This window comes from Lissotriton helveticus, chromosome 7, assembly GCF_964261635.1.
Source record: "Lissotriton helveticus chromosome 7, aLisHel1.1, whole genome shotgun sequence".
Classification (NCBI taxonomy): domain Eukaryota; kingdom Metazoa; phylum Chordata; class Amphibia; order Caudata; family Salamandridae; genus Lissotriton; species Lissotriton helveticus.
The window spans coordinates 1,009,445,410-1,009,463,419 of NC_136068.1; the positions used below are offsets into that span (position 1 = coordinate 1,009,445,410).

The window sequence follows — 18,010 nt, forward strand, 5'->3', positions numbered from 1 at the left end:
AAAATAAAATGCTCATAAAAAAATGAAAGCAGGAAAAAAAACATTTGTCTAAAGTACTGTAAAATTTCAGGTACCATTTCTTTGCAGCATCTTTTAGTAACGTGTTGATGCAGGCTAGTATTTCCCAAAAATATTCATAATGGAATATCAGTGTAATCAGTTTCAATAAAATGATGGCAAACAAAAACAAACTAGCATTGGCACAGCCAGAAGGTCTGAAATTGGTGGTCAGCTTTTTAGTTTTGTAAATGTGTGACTTAATTTGGCATGGTTTTTGTAAAACTTATTGTTGTGGAAGCTGCCGGGCCCTCACCATTATAACAAAGCTTGGCAAAAGCAAAAATAGTTTTTGGTCTTAAAAAGCACACACTGCCACAATAGTTACTGGCACTGAACAAAACTACTTTGTGTGCCGATATGTTCCTTGTGAAAGAACAGAATGCTGTCACTCACTGTGAAGCCAGCTGATACACAGAGAGAGAGAGAGACAGAATTTTAATAAACGCAAAAGGCCATGTCACGGCCAGACCAAATTAGGGGCCCAATTATTAAAGAAAGTCTCAAAAGTGCACCCAGGGAATATGTTCTTGCGTTTAGTGCAGCTATACGGCTTTCGTGAATTCCCAAGAATTTACAGAAGTAGGGCAAGAAATAATACTCCTAGAAAATATTTGTGAACTGCATTTTAGCATGACCAAGTGTGCATGTGTAGATTTGCTCATGCAAAAATCTGAGTGTTTGCAAGTTCACTTTCCCTCCAACCACTTTTTCCCTCAACTCTAGAAGAAGATTTACGTCTTTCATTGTCGGGAGTAAATTTCCAGCATTTCTCAGTATGGGAAACAATTAGAGAAGAGTTGTTGAAAACCCTTAAAACATGCAAGTTAGTATGTTTGCATATACTCAAAAGGGCATTCTAACCCTGGAACTATTGCTTATCACTACCTTCAGCCCCAGTATGTAGATCTGCGGAAACGTGGCAACATAAGGGGATTGCAAGAATTCAAACGCTACTATGGCATGTGCCCTGGCATAATCAGGCTATATAAGAGCTCTTATATAATGAGATTGCTGCCATAATTTGTCGCCGCACTACATGGCACCAAAGGGACAAGTGAATTTTGTTACAGGACAAGTAGATTTATGAAGCAACCAGCCCCATGGACAAGTAGATATTTTATTAAATTCCACACCCCTGAAACCGCCACCTGGTTTTGGGCTCGGATGATTGCATGTTGTCGTCTTGGAAGAAGTCTTTTGTAGTCACGAGACAGGCGACTCCTCCCTTGGACAATAGTGCGCATGAGCATCGACTCCATCCTTGGATTTTTTTTTTCCGCCACTGGGTTTGGAGGAACTTTATCCGCTCCGCCTCAATCTACTTTTCAAGTACTTTGAAGCTCAAAAAATCATTAAAACTTTACCTTCGATATCGGCTAACATCGTTTCGACTATCAGCTCGATTCCAGTCGTCGACGCGGGCTGTTGGGCCTATCCACGCCGTGAGGCCTACACCTCATGGAAACGACGCCATTTAAGGAACACCCGAGTGTGGAGAAAAGTTTCCACACAGTGACCACCACGAGGTCTGCAACCTGTGCTTATCGCCAGAACACGACGAATCCAGCTGTACAGCCTGCACGTCCTTTCGATCCAAGAAAACCATAAGAGATCAGAGGGCCCGTCGACGCAACATGCAGAGATCAGCTCTGGAACCGGTGGACATCTTCGAGGAGGTTCCGCTCGTTCCCGAAGAAGATTCCGATGATCTCCAAATCGTATTAGAGGCAGACGACTCAGATGACTCCATACCATCGGGTACTACTGCCCCTGCACCACACACAGCACCCAGATCGAAGGCAAAGGTCAACACTCCTCCTCCGGGGCCCAGTCGGGACCGACAAACACTTCGAAAGCCCCGTCCATCGAGCCTGGCTCCGAAGAAAGCAGTTAAGCATTCCGGTAGCTCTTTACCGAGCAAGCCGCACGTGCCGATCCCTCCAGCTCCCTCGGCACCGAAACCGAAAGAAGTTTCGGCTCCAAGACCGTCTACTTCGAAAGACAAAGGTGCGAAGCCAGCGTCCGACGCCTCGAAGCACACGAGACCAGCTTCCACTCAGAAGACATCGCCGAAACCGACAAGGCCTGATTCCGATGCGCCCAAGCCCTCGAAACCGCCTACGACACCGAAAACAACACCATCGGTGCCGAAAACTACACCAAAGGACAATGTAACACCTCCTAAGGCTAAAGATAAGCAGCAACTTCGTCCAGAACCGAAACAATCGGCACAGACAAAGGTTCTACAAGGAGAAGAACTTTTCCAACCAGATCCTCTGCAAAAGAAGATCTACATTGACCCAAAAGCAGGTGCTGTATCCACTATACCTCACAAGAAGAGGAACGCAGATATAACACCCACACCTGTAGTACCTGCCAAGAAGGACTCTGCCACATCTCCTATGCACCCTTCTTCTCCTATACTTCCTTCTCCTTAATCCCCTGTTCCTCAACATTTCACCACAAATTTCTCCTCCACATTCTCCTACTCTGTCTTCCCACTCACCTCAAAACGATGATGAGTATAGCCTAGATAGAGGTCTAGACCCAGATGAGCCTTTCCCATACCCTTTAGATGATCCAGACTGGGAGTACCCAAACCCACAGGATGTACCAGATATTCCTGACCCACAGTCATACCCATCAAAACCTTCTCCCACAGAAGATAACATTTGTTTTGGGCACCTATTGAACAGAGCTGCCATTTACCATGGGGTCACTATGCATTCTGATGAGGCAGAGGAGGATTTTCTATTAGACATATTTGAACAATCACAAAGGTCGGTTCAATTTCTTCCTATGATCAAAGGGGTCATCAAACATGCTCTAGAGTTATTTAAAGACCCTGTACGTACTAGGATCCTAAACCCTAGAATTGAGAAAAAATATAGACCTGCACCTGCGGATCCAGCCTACATTAAAGGACAACTACCATTAGATTCCCTAGTTGTCACAAATGCTAGGAAAATGGCAAACTCACAAACGTCAGGTGAGGCACCCCCACCTGACAAAGAATCTAAAGTTATAGATGCTTCAGGCAAAAGAATAGCTGCGCAAGCTACTAACATATGGCGTATAGCTAACACACAAGCCCTCCTTTCAAGATATGACAGGGCTCATTATGATCAGTTGGAGAAACTATTAGAACATCTACCTGACCAATATAAAACGCAGGCAAACGACCTTATACAAGAAGGCAGGCTAATTTCCAATGCCTCAATCAAGGGTGCACTTGATGTGGCAGACACTGCGTCTAGCGCTGTGAGCACTAGTGTCCTACTTAGAAGACATGCGTGGCTACGCATTTCAGGATTTAAACAGGAAGTGCATACTACCATTTTAAATGAACCATTTAATCAAATTCAATTGTTTGGACCAGAGGTAGACACAGCACTTGAAAAGATGAAGGATACAGAGACTGCCAAATCTATGGGAGCATTACAGTCCACACAAGCTAAAAGTTCCTTTTGTCGCTCCTTATTTGAAGGTTTTATATAGCGCGAACCAGACTCTTGCGAGTATCAGAGCGCTTTACATGACAGGTAGAAATATATACAGAATATATAGCGATATGAGTCACGCAATAATTAAGTACAAGATACATCTAGAACAAGACAATGTGGTGCAATTCTAGTGCAAAATGGCAAAGATATAATCGAAGAAAGAATATAAGCGAGGAAATGAAAGTAATAAAGTACAGCGAAATAGAACAGAGTTCGCGTGGATTGGGCCATGAGGATAGCTTTTACTTCTCTTTTGAAGGAAGCCGGGGAAGGGTTCTTGCTAGTTTCACTGGGTAGAGCGTTCCAAATCCTTGGAGCCATACCGGAGAAGGACCGGTTGTAAGTTTTTTTTTTTTTCTTGGCAAATCGCTGAGGTTGTAGGAGAAGAGTCCTGGCACTCCTGGAAGCTCTGCTGCCCGCTGAGAGCACCAGTTTCTGAGCTAGGTATTGTGGGGTGTTGTGGTAGAAAGCCTTATGAGTCATACAAGCAATTTTTAAATGAATTCTTGCTTCAAACGGTAGCCAGTTGAGGGCTCTCAGGTCTGGGGAAATGTGGGTGTTTCTCTTAGAGCCTGTAATGAGTCTCGCAGCTGAGTTGATCGTGGCTCTTAGCGGGGCTGTCGAAGACCTCGGGAGTCCGCATAAGGTTACTGCTCCGTATTCCAAGCGATGGATAACTAAGGCTTGAACAGCTTGTTTGAAATCAAAGGCGGGCAGATAAGGTTTCAGATTTCGTAGGGTCTTTAGGTGGAAGTTGGCTCCTTTAGTTGAGGCAATGATGTGTTTCAGCATTTTGAGGTTATTGTCCAGCGTTACCCCAAGAGATTTTGCTGAGTCGACTATGAGTGTTTGACCATTGAGAGCTGTTAGATGCTTCAACCAATCTGTGATATTGTTTTGTTAGGGGGGGCGATTACAAGGAATTCCGTTTTGAGGGAGTTAAGTTTCAAGTGGTTTTCGGCCAGCCAGATTTGGGTTTTTTGTAGAGTGGAATTGAGTGATTTGATGTTTTCCATAGTGAATTTTAATGTAGATTTGGGTATCGTCAGTATACATGTGGAATTGTATATTGGAAAGGCTGAGAAGATCGGTGAGGGGTTCCATGAAAAGGTTGAAAAGGGTGGGAGAGAGGGAGGAGCCTTGAGGAACTCCCAACGTGACAGGCGAGGGGAAGGACAGGGATTGGTTGACCTTGAATCTTTGGGATCTGTTTTGGAGGAAAGAGACGAACCAGTTAAAAACACTTCCAGATAAACCCATTCTGTGTTTCAAGAGATTCAGCAGGTTGTCGTGTTTGACGGTGTCAAATGCTGATGACAGGTTGAGTAGGATTAACAGACAAGCTTAGTTTTGGTCGAGGATTTTTAGAGTGTCATCTAATACATGTGTCATGGCTGACTCTGTGCTGTGACCAGCTCTGAAACCAGATTGATTGTTTCAACCTGCTGAACCAATTTCAATGTGACAGTTAAGTTGAATGTTAACAAAATTTTCCAGGAGTTTAGCAAACATAGGGATATTGGAGATCGGGCGGTAGTTATAAGGGTCCGTGGGGTCTGCTGTGGGTTTCTTAAGGATAGGCGAGACCTGCCCCATTTTCAGGGTGTCTGGAATGGAACCTTGCTGAAGGGAAGTATTAATGATCTTGGTCCAGAGGGGTAGTAGGAGAGGAGTGAAGTCTTTTATGTAGTTTGCCGGGAGCGGGTCCGTGAAGTGATTGGATGGTTTCAACGCGTTTAGCGTTTTTAGTATGGTATCTTCACTGTAAATGAGAGGAGGCTCCAAACAGACTGGAGCAGACAATACAACATCCTTCAAATCTAACATACAAACATCCTCTAACAAAGGTTATTTTAGAGGAGGATATAGAGGAAACAACAAAGGAAGAGGTTGGGGTAACAACAATAATCGAACCTCTTCCACCACAAAACAATGACTTTCCTCTGCACCCCCAACAGCATTCCACTCCTGTGAGGGGCAGATTAACACAGTTCCTACCTGTCTGGAATTCCATTACAACAGACAAGTGGGTAAGTCAAATTATCCAGTAGGGCTACTGCCTCGAACTTACAGCAACCCCTCCATACATACCACCCAATCAGCGTCCAATGTCTGCAGAACATCTTACTCTGCTCAAACAAAAAGTCCTGTCACTTCTTCAAAAGGACGCAATAGAAATAGTTCCTTTACAACACCAAGGAACAGGGGTTTACTCGCTGTATTTTCTAATACCCAAGAAGGACGGGACACTAAGACCAATTCTCAACCTCAGGCCCCTCAATCATTACATACAATCAGATCATTTTCATATGATCACTTTACAATAAGTGCTTCCACTGCTGCAACAAGGCGATTTCCTTACAACACTACATCTAAAGGACACCTACTTCCACATTCCTATACATCCTGCTGACAGGAAGGATCCAAGGTTTGTACTGGAAGGACAACTTAATCAATTCAAAGTCCTTCCATTCGGAGTTACAACAGCACCAAGGGTATTCACAAAGTGCCTAGCAGAAGTAGCAGCACATCTCAGGAGACAACAAATGCATGTCTTCCCTTATCTAGACGATTGGCTCATAAAAGCCAAGTCATTCAATCAGTGTGTTCAACACACACATCAAACAATTCAAACATTGCACGACTTAGGGTTTACAATAAACTACACCAAGTCGCACCTGCAACCCTCTCATACACATCGGTTTCTAGGGGCAAGAATAAACACGTCTACAGCTCTAGCGTATCCCAGTCCAGCAAGGATACAGAGCATTCAGGCCTTAGTCACAAGCTTCCAACATCAACACTCTCTCCAAGCCAGAGTGTTTGTGAGACTAATAGGCATGATGGCATCTGGCATCTTCATAGTACCATATGCAAGACTGCCGATGCGTCTGTTACAGGAATGTCTAGCACAACAGTGGAACCAGGCTCAAGGGAAACTAACAGACCCGGTGTTGGTAGACAGCCGCACGCATCGTTCTCTGCAGTGGTGGAACCTCAAAAACTTGACAAAGGGGCGGCCATTCCTCAAACCTGTTCCACAAATAGTGCTCACAGCAAACACATCTCTCACAGAATAGGGAGCCCATCTCCTACATCATACAGCTCAAGGACAATGGAACATTCAACAAAAATTGTTCCATATCAACCATCTAGAGCTGCTAGCAATATTCTTAGCACTCAAAACATCCCAAGTACAAAACAAAGCTGTATTAATCAGGACGGACAACATGACAGCTATGTATTATATAAAAAAACAGGGGGGGGGGGGGGGGACACACTCTCTACAACTGTCCCAGCTTGCACAGAATATTCGGAGATGGGTCATTCCACAAATTATATATCTGCTAGCAGAGCACCTTCTGGGGGTTCACAAACGGATTGCAGATCTGTTGAGTCGGCAGACGCATCAAATTCACGAATGGGAAGTACATCTGCAAGTTCTTCAACCATTTCTCGACAAGTGGGCTCATCCAGACATAGATCTGTTCGCCACACACGAAAAAGCAAAATGCCCAACCTTCGCCGCCAGGTTTCCACACCCGATGTCCAAGGGTGATGCGATATGGATGAACTAGTCAGGCAGATTTGCGTACGCTTTTTCGCCACTACCACTAATACCATTAGTAGTACGCAAGCTCGGACAACAGTTTCTCAAATTAGTCCTGGTAGCTCCCACATGAGCACGCCAACCGTGGTTCACAACACTGCTAGAACTGTCTCTAGTTCCACATCAAACGTTACGACTAACACCTTCCCTGCTAACGCAGAACCATGGAGACATCAGACATCCAGACCCAAATCAACTGAATCTGGCGATCTGGCTCCTAAACTCTTAGAGTTTGGTTATCTTAACCTACCACGAGACTGTATGAACATCATTAAAGAAGCCAGGAGACCTACTACCAGAGCTTGTTATGCTGCTAAATGGAAGAGATTTGCCATTTATTGCAACAATAACCAAATTGATATCCTGGATGCTTTTATACAGAATATCATTTGCTACCTTTTACATTTACCTTGCAGCATATTTACAAAACAGACAGCATCTGTCTGTTTTTAGAGTACCTGCTATTAAAGCATTTATGGAAGGATTAAAAAGAATCATTCCACCCAGGTTACCACCTTCTCCAGTATGGAACCTAATAGTTGTTCTTACAAGACTCATGGGTCCCCCTTTTGAACCTTTACACAAATGTGAACTGCAATTCCTCACGTGGAAAACAGCTTTCCTTATTGCTATTACCTCTCTTAGAAGAGTAAGTGAGATACAAGCTTTCACAATACAAGAACCATTTTTACAACTACATCGTAACAAGGTGGTTCTAAGAACTAATCCTAAATTCCTTCCAAAAGTCATTAGTCCTTTTCATTTAAACAAATCTGTAGTTACCTGTGTTTTCCAAAACCCTGACTCTGTAGCAGAAAGAGCTCTACACACACTAGATGTTAAAAGAGCTCTTCTCTACTATATAGACAGGACTAAATCTTTTGGAAAACAATAGTTTGTATCTTTCTCTCCACCACATAAAGGCAACCCCATCTCTAAGGGTGGAATTGCAAGGTGGATTGTAAAATGTAGACAAATATGCTATTAGAAAGCAAAACGCACATTAACAGTTCCTCCTAGAGCGCATTCCGCACGCAAACTAGGAGCCTCTGGCTTTCTTAGGGAACATCCCCCTAGAAGACATATGCAAGGCAGCAACATGGTCTACAACACACACCTTCACTAAACACTACTGTGTTGATGTGCAAGCCAAGCAGCAAGCTGCAGTAGGCCAAGCTGTCCTTAAAACTCTCTTTCAAACTACTGCATTAGATACAGGTGACCACCGCTAAGGGAGACACTGCTGCACGATCGATGCAAAAGTGTAGTATCTGCAGCTCATATGCCTCGAACGGAAAATGCTACTTACCAGTATGCATCTGTTCTTGGCATGTAAAGCTGCAGATCAGTACACGCCCTCCCGCCTCCCCGGGACTTGTATCTGTTCAAGTTTTATCTTACTTACAAATCCTACTAACTCCATCATTTCCCATCATGGTGAAAAACAATCTAAGGATGGAGTCGATGTCCATGCGCACTATCGTCCAAGGGAGGAGTAACCCATCTCGTGACTACAAAAGATTTCTTCCAAGAAGACAACATGCAATCATCCGAGCCCAACACCAGGTGGCGAGCTAATGCAAAAGTGTAGTGATTTGCAGCTCTACATGCCAAGAACAGATGCATACTGGTAAGTAGCATTTTCCTTCAAATTCAAGTGTCAGGCAATGCTGTCTTAGTCCGCACAGACCATATGACAGCTATGTACTACATAAACAAACAAGGGGGAACACACTCTGCAGCTTTCTGTTAGCACAGCAGATATGGAGATGGGCTATACCACTAAAGATCTTCCTCTTAGCCCACCACGTACCAGGAGTACAAAACGCTATGGCAGATCTGCTAAGTTGACAAACACATATATAGCAAAAAGAGGAGTTAGGCCCAAGGGACGAAGAGTGAGCAGGGCCAAATAACTTATTAACATGAAATTAGCCAACCCTTCATATATTTGGTTATTGCAATTACTAAAGGCAAAATGGATAAACACGTTCCTTCTGTTTACCATAGAAATAAAATTTTCAATCCATTCATTATTTCATTTTTTTAAAGTATATTCATACGTGGAAAAAGATAGAACATTGTAATTTCAAGATAAACCACAATAACATAATTCTGTGATCAATTGTGCAAATATTGAATAAATTATATCAACAAAGACCATAAATCATAATAATAAACGATTCATGTACAAAAGTGAATTAGTATTTGTCAAAAAACACCTAATCGTTAATCAGAAATTAATTCAAAGACATGAAATGAAGAATCATCATCAACATAGTTTGTTCTATGAATACCTTTGGAACCATAAAGTTTTTCCCAAACAAAAGACCAGTTTGTCAGTTTTCACTTGAATATTAATCACCGCGCCTTGGTATACTACGAGGCTTGTACCGACGCGTTTGATGAGGATTCTTCATTTAACACAGAACCATAGAGAAATAAGACACCCAGAACCAAGCCAACTGAATTTAGCGATCTGGCTCCTGAAGTCTTAGAGTTTGGTTACTCAAACCTGCCACCAGACTGTATGAACATCATTAAAGAAGCTAGAAAACCCACTACCAGAGCGTATTATGCTGCTAAGTGGAAAAGATTTGCAATATATTGTAGCAATAATCACATTGATCCACTGGATGCTTCCATCCAAAATATCATTTGTTACCTTTTACATCTACAAAGGTCCAATTTAGCTTATTCTTCCACACGCCTGCATCTGGCAGCAATTGCAGCCAATTTACAGAATAGGCAACATCTATCTCTCTTCAGAGTACCTGCAATCAAAGCATTCATGGAAAGATTAAAACGAATAATCCCACCTAGGTTACCACCTGCTCCGGTATGGGACCTGAACATTGTCCTTACAACACTCATGGGACCCCCTTTCGAGCCTTTACACAAGTGTGAATTGCAATTCCTAACATGGAAAACTGCTTTCCTTGTTGCCATCACCTCTCAGAAGAGTTAGTGAAATACAAGCATTCACAATACAAGAACCATTTTTTCAAATACATCCTAATAAAGTAGTTCTTAGACCTAATCCAAAATGTCTGCCAAAGGTTATCACTCCTTTTCATCTTAACCAATCTGTAGAGCTACCTGTTTTTTTCCAAAACCCAGACTCTGTTGCAGAAAGGGCTTTACACACCTAAGATGTTAGAAGAGCCCTGTTATACTACACAGATAGGACTAAATCCTTTAGAAAGACCAAACAATTATTTGTATCTTTCTCTCCCCCACACAAAGGCAACCCCATCGTCAGGTGGATTGTAAAGTGTATACAAATATGCTATCAAAAAGCTAAACGTACACTAACAGTTCCTCCTAGAGCGCACTCCACTGGCAAACTAGGAGCCTCTATGGCTTTCTTAGGAAATATACCACTAGAGGACATATGCAAGGCAGCAACATGGTCTACACTACACACCATCACTAAACACTATTGTGTTGATGTGCAGGCCAAGCAGCAAGCTGCAGTGGTCCAAGCTGTCCTTAGAACACTGTTTCAAAATACTGCCATGGATACAAGCGACCACCCCCCACCTCCTAATCACTCCAGGGCCCGGGGATGGGGTCCCGGGCCCCTCCTTTTCACGGGGGGCTCCCCCGGCCTCTTCTCTTCATTGGGGGATGGGGTCCTGGGCACATGTTCGTGGGTGGCGCAGCGGCGCTCCCCCGCCTTTACTTCTGCTGGGCCCTCTTCACGGCGGGCACAACGGCGCCCCCTGCTTTACTTCTGCGGGGGATGGGGTCCCGGGCCCCTCCTCCTCCTCGCGGGAAGCGCAAAGGCGCTCCCCATCTTCGGCAGGGCACTTCGGGGATGGGGGCATGGGTGGGCTCCTGGGGCGCTCCCTGAACTTCCCTTCCCCGTGGGGGCAGCCCCTGAGACCTGACCCACCCCGGGGGCATCTCTGGGATCTGCGACTGACCCGCACGCGCTTCGTCGTCGGTCTTCTTAGGGGGTCTAAGGTCACCTACCTTCCGGGGGCCATATCTCAGCCCCTGGGGGTCCGATCTGCCCCATTTTCACGTAGTCTTGCTCCTGGTGGCGTCCCCCAGCCACTGGGAGCACTCTTCTTCGCCCTCAGGGTCTCCAATTATTTATTTATTAATACAACTTGTAGTGCGCGTGCGTTTGGTGCATTCTGCAGGGAGCGGTCTTCTCTGGCTCCCTGCGCCAGCCTTTCACCTGGCTCTCCTCCTGCGCCTCACTTCTCCTTGCGCAGAGGCCACTGCTTCTGCGCACCGGTCCTGGAATCTTCTGGTGGTGGTAGGGCCCTGGGGGGCAGTCGGGGATAGCTCCTTCCAACTGCCCATTGCCAGGCTCCAGCACCTTTCGCCTCCGCAGCCAACGATCCAGAGGGAGCTTCTCTTCCTTTGCAAGTACTTTTTATAAGTTGAGTAGGGGGCTGGCAGGAAGTCTGTGTGTCCATTCAAAATGCGACGCATCCAATCCCTTCCCCAGCTCACTATTCCTTGTCCAGCCCCTGGGTTTGTGCAAAGTGGCGTCGTCCAGTGTCTCTGGCCACATGGCCCCTTGAAACCCAACTCCTTTCTCCCTCACTGCCCTCACTGTGGTTAAGCTTAGTGCCTGGCACCCAGTGACAGCAGTTGATGGATTGGCTTGTAGCTACACCTATCTTTTCTCCTTGGAGGGAAGATCTTCGCTCTGGGAAGAAAGGTCATTAATCTAACCTGAAATGGCCAGACCCCAGCCGGGACTCGGAGAAATATGACATTTCTGGACTACCCAAAAGCAGTACAAATATGACTTTAGACTCTGCAGTATACTCATTTTCACATCCGCTACACTGGACATTAGTGCGTGTCTTGAATCTGTAGGCTTTGTGGAAGTCATTTTAGCCATGGGCACCACATCCCCTATGGGGAATAATGAAGTGAAAACACAGTAAAACACACTGACTTTCCCTGGCATGTTCCTTCCCAGGTTATAAAACCTATTCCATGTCACCACCCAATTCTGCATAAGTCCTGCCACACCATTCACACTGTAGCTGCTCCTGGACTGCGCACGCTAGGAATCTCCCCTCCGCAGCCCCTACACATGTGCACATGCATGTCCACCCGTGTCTGCATGTAACCAGCACGGTTTTCCATACTCCAGCTGCTGCGCAGCTGCTTAGTCAAGCCAGGGGTACACCAGTAAAATCTCCATGCAGTCTCCTTCATTGTGTTCACTGTGGGTGAGTCTCAGATTATGAGGCTCCCCCACAGTAAAAGCTCAACAGGTGCTCAAAAAGCGAAAAATCCGGGCGGCCCATAGTGTCAGAACCACCTTCTAACACCTCCTGTTAAGCTTATGGCCACAAAAGTTAAAGAACACCTGCAGCTAAAAAGGGCCCAGTTGCGAGGTCCCCCTGTACTCTGCTGGTGTAACAGAGAAATCAAGTCCTAGCCCCCTCACTGGTTGTGAACCACTCTCTGATTCTGAACCCTTGGCTAGTGCTAGAGTGCAACCTGTGAGCCAAAGGCAAAAGGTACTTTTTTTTAACACAGCCTCATAGACTACCACTACTTGTCAGTTCATTGGTAGCCTCGTTTCTAAGTGTGAAGGTAAAATCTTGGCCAGGAGCAACACAGCAACCTCATCCGACCCATACTTCTATGGTGGTCGGCCTAAAACTTTGATTTTTCCCTGGAATCTCGTGCTCGAGGCACATAGAATACCACTAAGAATGGAAAGCAGTGATTTGCCAACTTTTAAAGCTTTTCCAAACTTTTTGAAGTGAAAAGCCGTGATTTATGAAAATCTTGCAAAAAGCATTAATCTGGTTCTCTTTATACCTTAATCAGATTTTTGTTGTCTTTGTGTCTATTTGAAGATAAAAATATTCTCTACTCTATTTTTATAAATTAAAGGGGTTTTTTGCCTCTTGTTTTGCTTCTTGTTTCCTATCAACTGTTTATTACTGTAAAATGTTTTACAGTTTTCCTCTAAGTTAAGCTTCGCTGTTCTGTGCCACAGCTACCCAGGACTGCGCTACGGTTTAATTAATCAGAAAACCTAACTGGACCTGACATGGATTAGTCACATTACTTGGTGAAGTCTCACAACCACCTCGGCTAATAACTCACTTTTCTCACAGGGTTGGTGGCACCTTGAATTCTGGTTCTGACAGTCCATTTTTCTCCATTAGGGGAGTCTCATGTTACTCTGGTTCTATGTCACTAAGCACTTCCACTCCCTGGATTAAGCTTCGTTTGATCCCCTAACTACCCTTCTATCGGGTTCATAAATATATCTTGGTTTTCCAATTAAGAGTGCAACAGTATTAACCCTTTTACAATAGTGGTAATCTACTTTACCCACTCAGAACAGAGCACAATAACCCGTGACTACTTAGAACCCCTAGAGAAGGCCATATTTTCCAACTGGAAGTCTCTTCTACGTTCACGTGCTGTGCATGATTCCACATCTAGTGGTTGATAAATGAGTCATAAAGCAGATGCCCCACCCTAGTCCAGGGCAAATATCAAATTCCAGCAGCGGATGGAAATTGTTACTGATACATCCTACTGTTTATCAGTTCTGTTGAAAAGATGTGCAAGGAATACACATCTGTGCCTTGGTCTTGAGCTCATTGCACAGTGTCTTCATGAATGATGTTTCGCAGTTGACTGATTAGTTTATCAGGCAAATAAAATGTGGTATTGGCCTGTTTTAAATCCTGTCTTTTGTCTTCTCACAGAGAGAAAAAGGTTGGGTATTGGCCAGTCCCAGGAGATGAACACACTTTTCCGCTTTTGGTCATTTTTCCTTCGGGATCATTTCAACAAGAAAATGTATGAGGAGTTCAGGCAGCTCTCTGTAGAAGATGGGAAAGAGGGCTACAGGTAAGTGCAGTTCAGCCCATATGGCAGACCTAGAATAGTACACCTTATTTCTAATTAATTGTTTGATAAGGTATTATTTTCTATTCCTCTATTGTGGAATCTATATTGCAGTCAAACTCCTGAATAGTCCTGCTTGGAACAAAGAAAATACACACTTTTTTTATAATACTGATAGAGATTGAATTTTTTAAATGCCTAGTTATCTATTAACTAGGCATTTAGTAACTAAATTAAGTAAATAGCTGGTATTTACTATCAAGCAGGTTAACATTTTAGCTTACTCCTTGCATGTAAAGGGAAACATGAAGAGTAATGGACCTAGATAGGCAGCAGCTGTATGAATCTAAATGTTTTCCTGACTTCGTCTGATAGACTTCTAACCAAAGGTTCCCCAATCATAGAATATTCTCCAGGCTTCAGACTTGATCAGGAACCTCTTGAGCAGTACTCTGGCTGCTCCTCCACTATGGCGGAGGGGTGTCGCCCTCTCCCTCCCCATCCCCCCCACACCAATAGATGCAGAACTTGAAAAAAAATTATAGTAACACAGGTTTCTCATTTTATTTGTCTTCACAGGGCAGAGTTTGGGGGGGCGGGCCATGTGATAGCATAGGACGCGCGTGGTGGCCACATGTTGCAAGAGTGCATGTGGGTTTGGCTAGCCATCTTAGGATGGCAAAAACGATATGCACACACATGTTTCCAACCATAACTGCTTGCTGGGTTGTAGACGGCAGGCACAGACTCCCAGTCTTTCGGGAAGTACAAATCCAGTCTACTCAGGCCAATCTAGGCACTAATGCCACGCTGCTAGCAGCATGAGAGCTGCATCTGGATTGGCCGTAAGGAAGTCTGGAAGCCTCCGCCTGTGCTGCAGTGGAGCCAGATGAGCAGAAGAGCCGCAAGTATGTTTTTTTCTCCTTCATGTCAGTAGGTGGTGCTGTTTAGCTCCGCAACGGCGTTATGGTGCCCATATAAGCACCACCCATGCTCGCTGACATCCGTTCCTTTGTTTCCACAGCAACAGCACGGATCCGAAGAACTACCTTGGTCTTTTTTTTTTTTTTTGGGACCAACTTGTTTTGAAAAAAAAATTGTAACATAAGATTTTATTGAAAAGAAACAGTGTCAAGAAATCAGTCACAATTAAGACGACACAGTTGAATCAAGATGCAAATCAAAACAGGAAAATAAATTAGCATACATTTCGTCCCGTGGGCCCAGCTCGGTCCATGGCTAACTCAATCGTCGGAGATTCGCAGAGTTCACCTCGATATTTGTTCCAATGTCCCCATTTCTTGTCCCACTTCTTGGGGCAGCCTCTTATATTGTACACCGTTTTCTCGGCAATCATGCAGCGGTCCATCTAAGCTGTCCAACCCACCACCAGCAGCCTCTCCGGAGAGCCATCTCATCGCAATGGAGCGCTTAGCTAGCAGAAAGCCCAACGCCGCCCACTGTAATTCCAGTTTGTTCAGGTCTGTGGCCCCCCCATATATTAAGGACACATTTTTTTGGCGACTGTGGGATTGGCTTACCCAGGGAGTTGCCCATCTTACGAATCGTTACACCCCAAAACTGTTGCACCACTGGGCAGTCCCATAGGATGTGTTAAAAGGTGCCAGGTAAGCCACAGCCTCCTACACACAATTCATCAGGGTGTCTACCAATTTTGGCCAGTGTAGGAGCGGACATGTATGCTCTATGTAAGACCTTAAATTGGATTAGTCTGAACCGATGGCAGATAGCTGTTTCTCTAGGGGACATCAGGGCCGCCTGCCATTCCTCATCGTCTAAGAGACCCAGGTCTCCCTCATTTGTTCCGCAAGGGCTGGAAGGAGTCGGGTAGATTGTTACAAAGCTTGCGGTAGGTGTAGGAGATGGCTTTTGCAGGGAGAGGTTCCAACAGTAGTCTGTCCTCCAGGGGGGAATGCTCATGTATGGATGTGAGGTCCGGGATGGTGGTGAGGATGGCATGTTTGATTTGAAGATAATGGAAATATTCCGTCAATGCAAGGGAATATTTGGTCTGAAGATCCGCGTATGTCAGTAGCTTACCCCTATGAAAAAGGTCTCCCACTGTCGAAATCCCTATCGTGTCCCATTTGTCGAATCCCTGAAGGAAACAGAGGGAGCCCAAGCGTTGCGATGACCATAAGGGTGTTGCCTCTGTGAGTTTGTCCGACCATCCCATGCATTTGTTGGCCCTATGCCCTATTGCAACAGTGTGTGCCATGGGTCCGACATATCTATTCCTGACCGGTTTGCTGTAAAGGGCTCCCAGGTAGCCCTCCCGCCCAGTCTGACATCTATAAAGGAGGAAGGCCGGGTTCAAGGGTGAGCCATGTATCCAGTGATTGACGGCCACCAATTGCGACGCCCAATAGTAAAGGCGCAGGTTAGGTAAGGCAATGCATCAGTCGTACCAGCCTTGGGAGAGATTGTGGAGGGCGATAAGGGCTGCCGCACCGTCCCATAACAGAAGACGGATGTCACTCTCCACAGTGCTAAAATAGGAGTCCGGGATCAGAAAGGGACAGTTTTGCAGAGCGTACAAGAAAGGCGGGAGCACCAGCATTTTGAACAAGGCCGCCCTGCCAGGGAGGGAGAGTGGGAGGGAACGTCAGTGGGCCACGTCACTGTGTAATCTTCGCAGAGGACCCAACAGGTTGCGATCATGGAACACCTTGGGATCTGATGTAACGTAAATACCCATGTATTTGAATCCGTCTGGGGCCACTGTGATGGAAAAACCCCGGGGAACACGGGGCGGGGGGCCATGTAGCATATACAGTGTTGATTTAGACCAATTGATCGAATAGCCCGAGTATTTCCCAAAGTTAGTAAGGACATGGAATAAACTATTAATAGAGGACCTGGGGGAAGCTACATATACCAGGATGTCATCGGCATATAGGGAAATGTTGTCTTATCTCGTCATTCCATTGGAGGCCTCTAATGGAGACGTCTGTGCGGACCCAGTGGGCCAGGGGTTCGAGATTAAGGGCAAACAGTGGTGACAGGGGGCATCCCTGTCGGGTTCACCTGTGGAGTCGAAACTGTCGAGACGTATGGTTGTTGACCCGGACTTGGCCCAGTAGGTCTGTGTACAGGAGTCATATGCAGCTGATGAAATTGCGTCCAAAACCAAATCAAAGCAGGACCTCAAAGAGATAGGGCCATTCGATCGAGTCGAATGCCATCGTGGCGTCAAGGGACAATATGGCGGCGTCTTGTTGTATGATAGATTGCCGGCTCAAAACATTATTAACCCTTCGTAGATTTAGAGCCGTGTTACGTCCCGGAAGGAAACCCGACTGGTCGTCGTGTATTAGGGAGGGAAGTACGATAAGGAGACGATTGGCCAGCAGCTTAGCCAGGACCTTTGCCTCCACACTAATCAGTGAAATCGGTCTATAAGAACCGCAGTCAGTGGTAGGTTTATTTGGCTTGAGGATGACCGCGATGGAGGCTAATCGTTTATCGAGCGGCAGGGTACCACTTTCACGACTTTCTTCAAACATGTTTTTCAGGTGGGGGACGAATCCCGGATCCATGCCTTTCAGAAATTCAATGGGGACCCCGTTGGGGCCCATAGCCTTTCCAAAGTTAACAGCAAAGAGCGCCGTAGTGAGCTCCTCTGCTGTAATGTCGGCGTCTAAGTTCTCTTTGTCAGTGTCTGAAATGATAGGTAGGTGCATTTCATCCAGAAGTTGTCTGGACTCCTCTTAAGTGTAACACGCTCCAGCTATATAAATAAGTTCTAAATGGTCAGCGAAGGACTCCGCTATTTCTTCCCACCCCGAAACAGACTGTGAAAAACTTGGGGGTACTATTCGATCAAGCCCTAACCTTTAAAGATCATGTTAACCAAGTTGCCGGTACTTGTTTCCGGGCCATTGGACATCTGAGAAGAGTGTTCCCATACCTCCCAGACTCTCACAGAAAGACCCTAGTTCAATCCCTAGTTATAAGCAGATTG

The 18,010-nt window shown here is 45.3% G+C and overlaps 1 protein-coding gene across 2 annotated transcripts in view; it reads left to right on the plus strand.

The window, feature by feature from the left end:
- Nucleotides 1-18,010, plus strand: part of LARP1 (La ribonucleoprotein 1, translational regulator) — a 915,090-nt gene that overhangs the window by 811,721 nt on the left and 85,359 nt on the right. For both annotated transcript variants that reach the window (XM_078653680.1, XM_078653681.1), the window contains exon 16: nucleotides 13,884-14,028. In XM_078653680.1, the coding sequence (XP_078509806.1) occupies nucleotides 13,884-14,028 (145 nt within the window). The remainder of the gene's footprint in view (nucleotides 1-13,883; nucleotides 14,029-18,010) is intronic.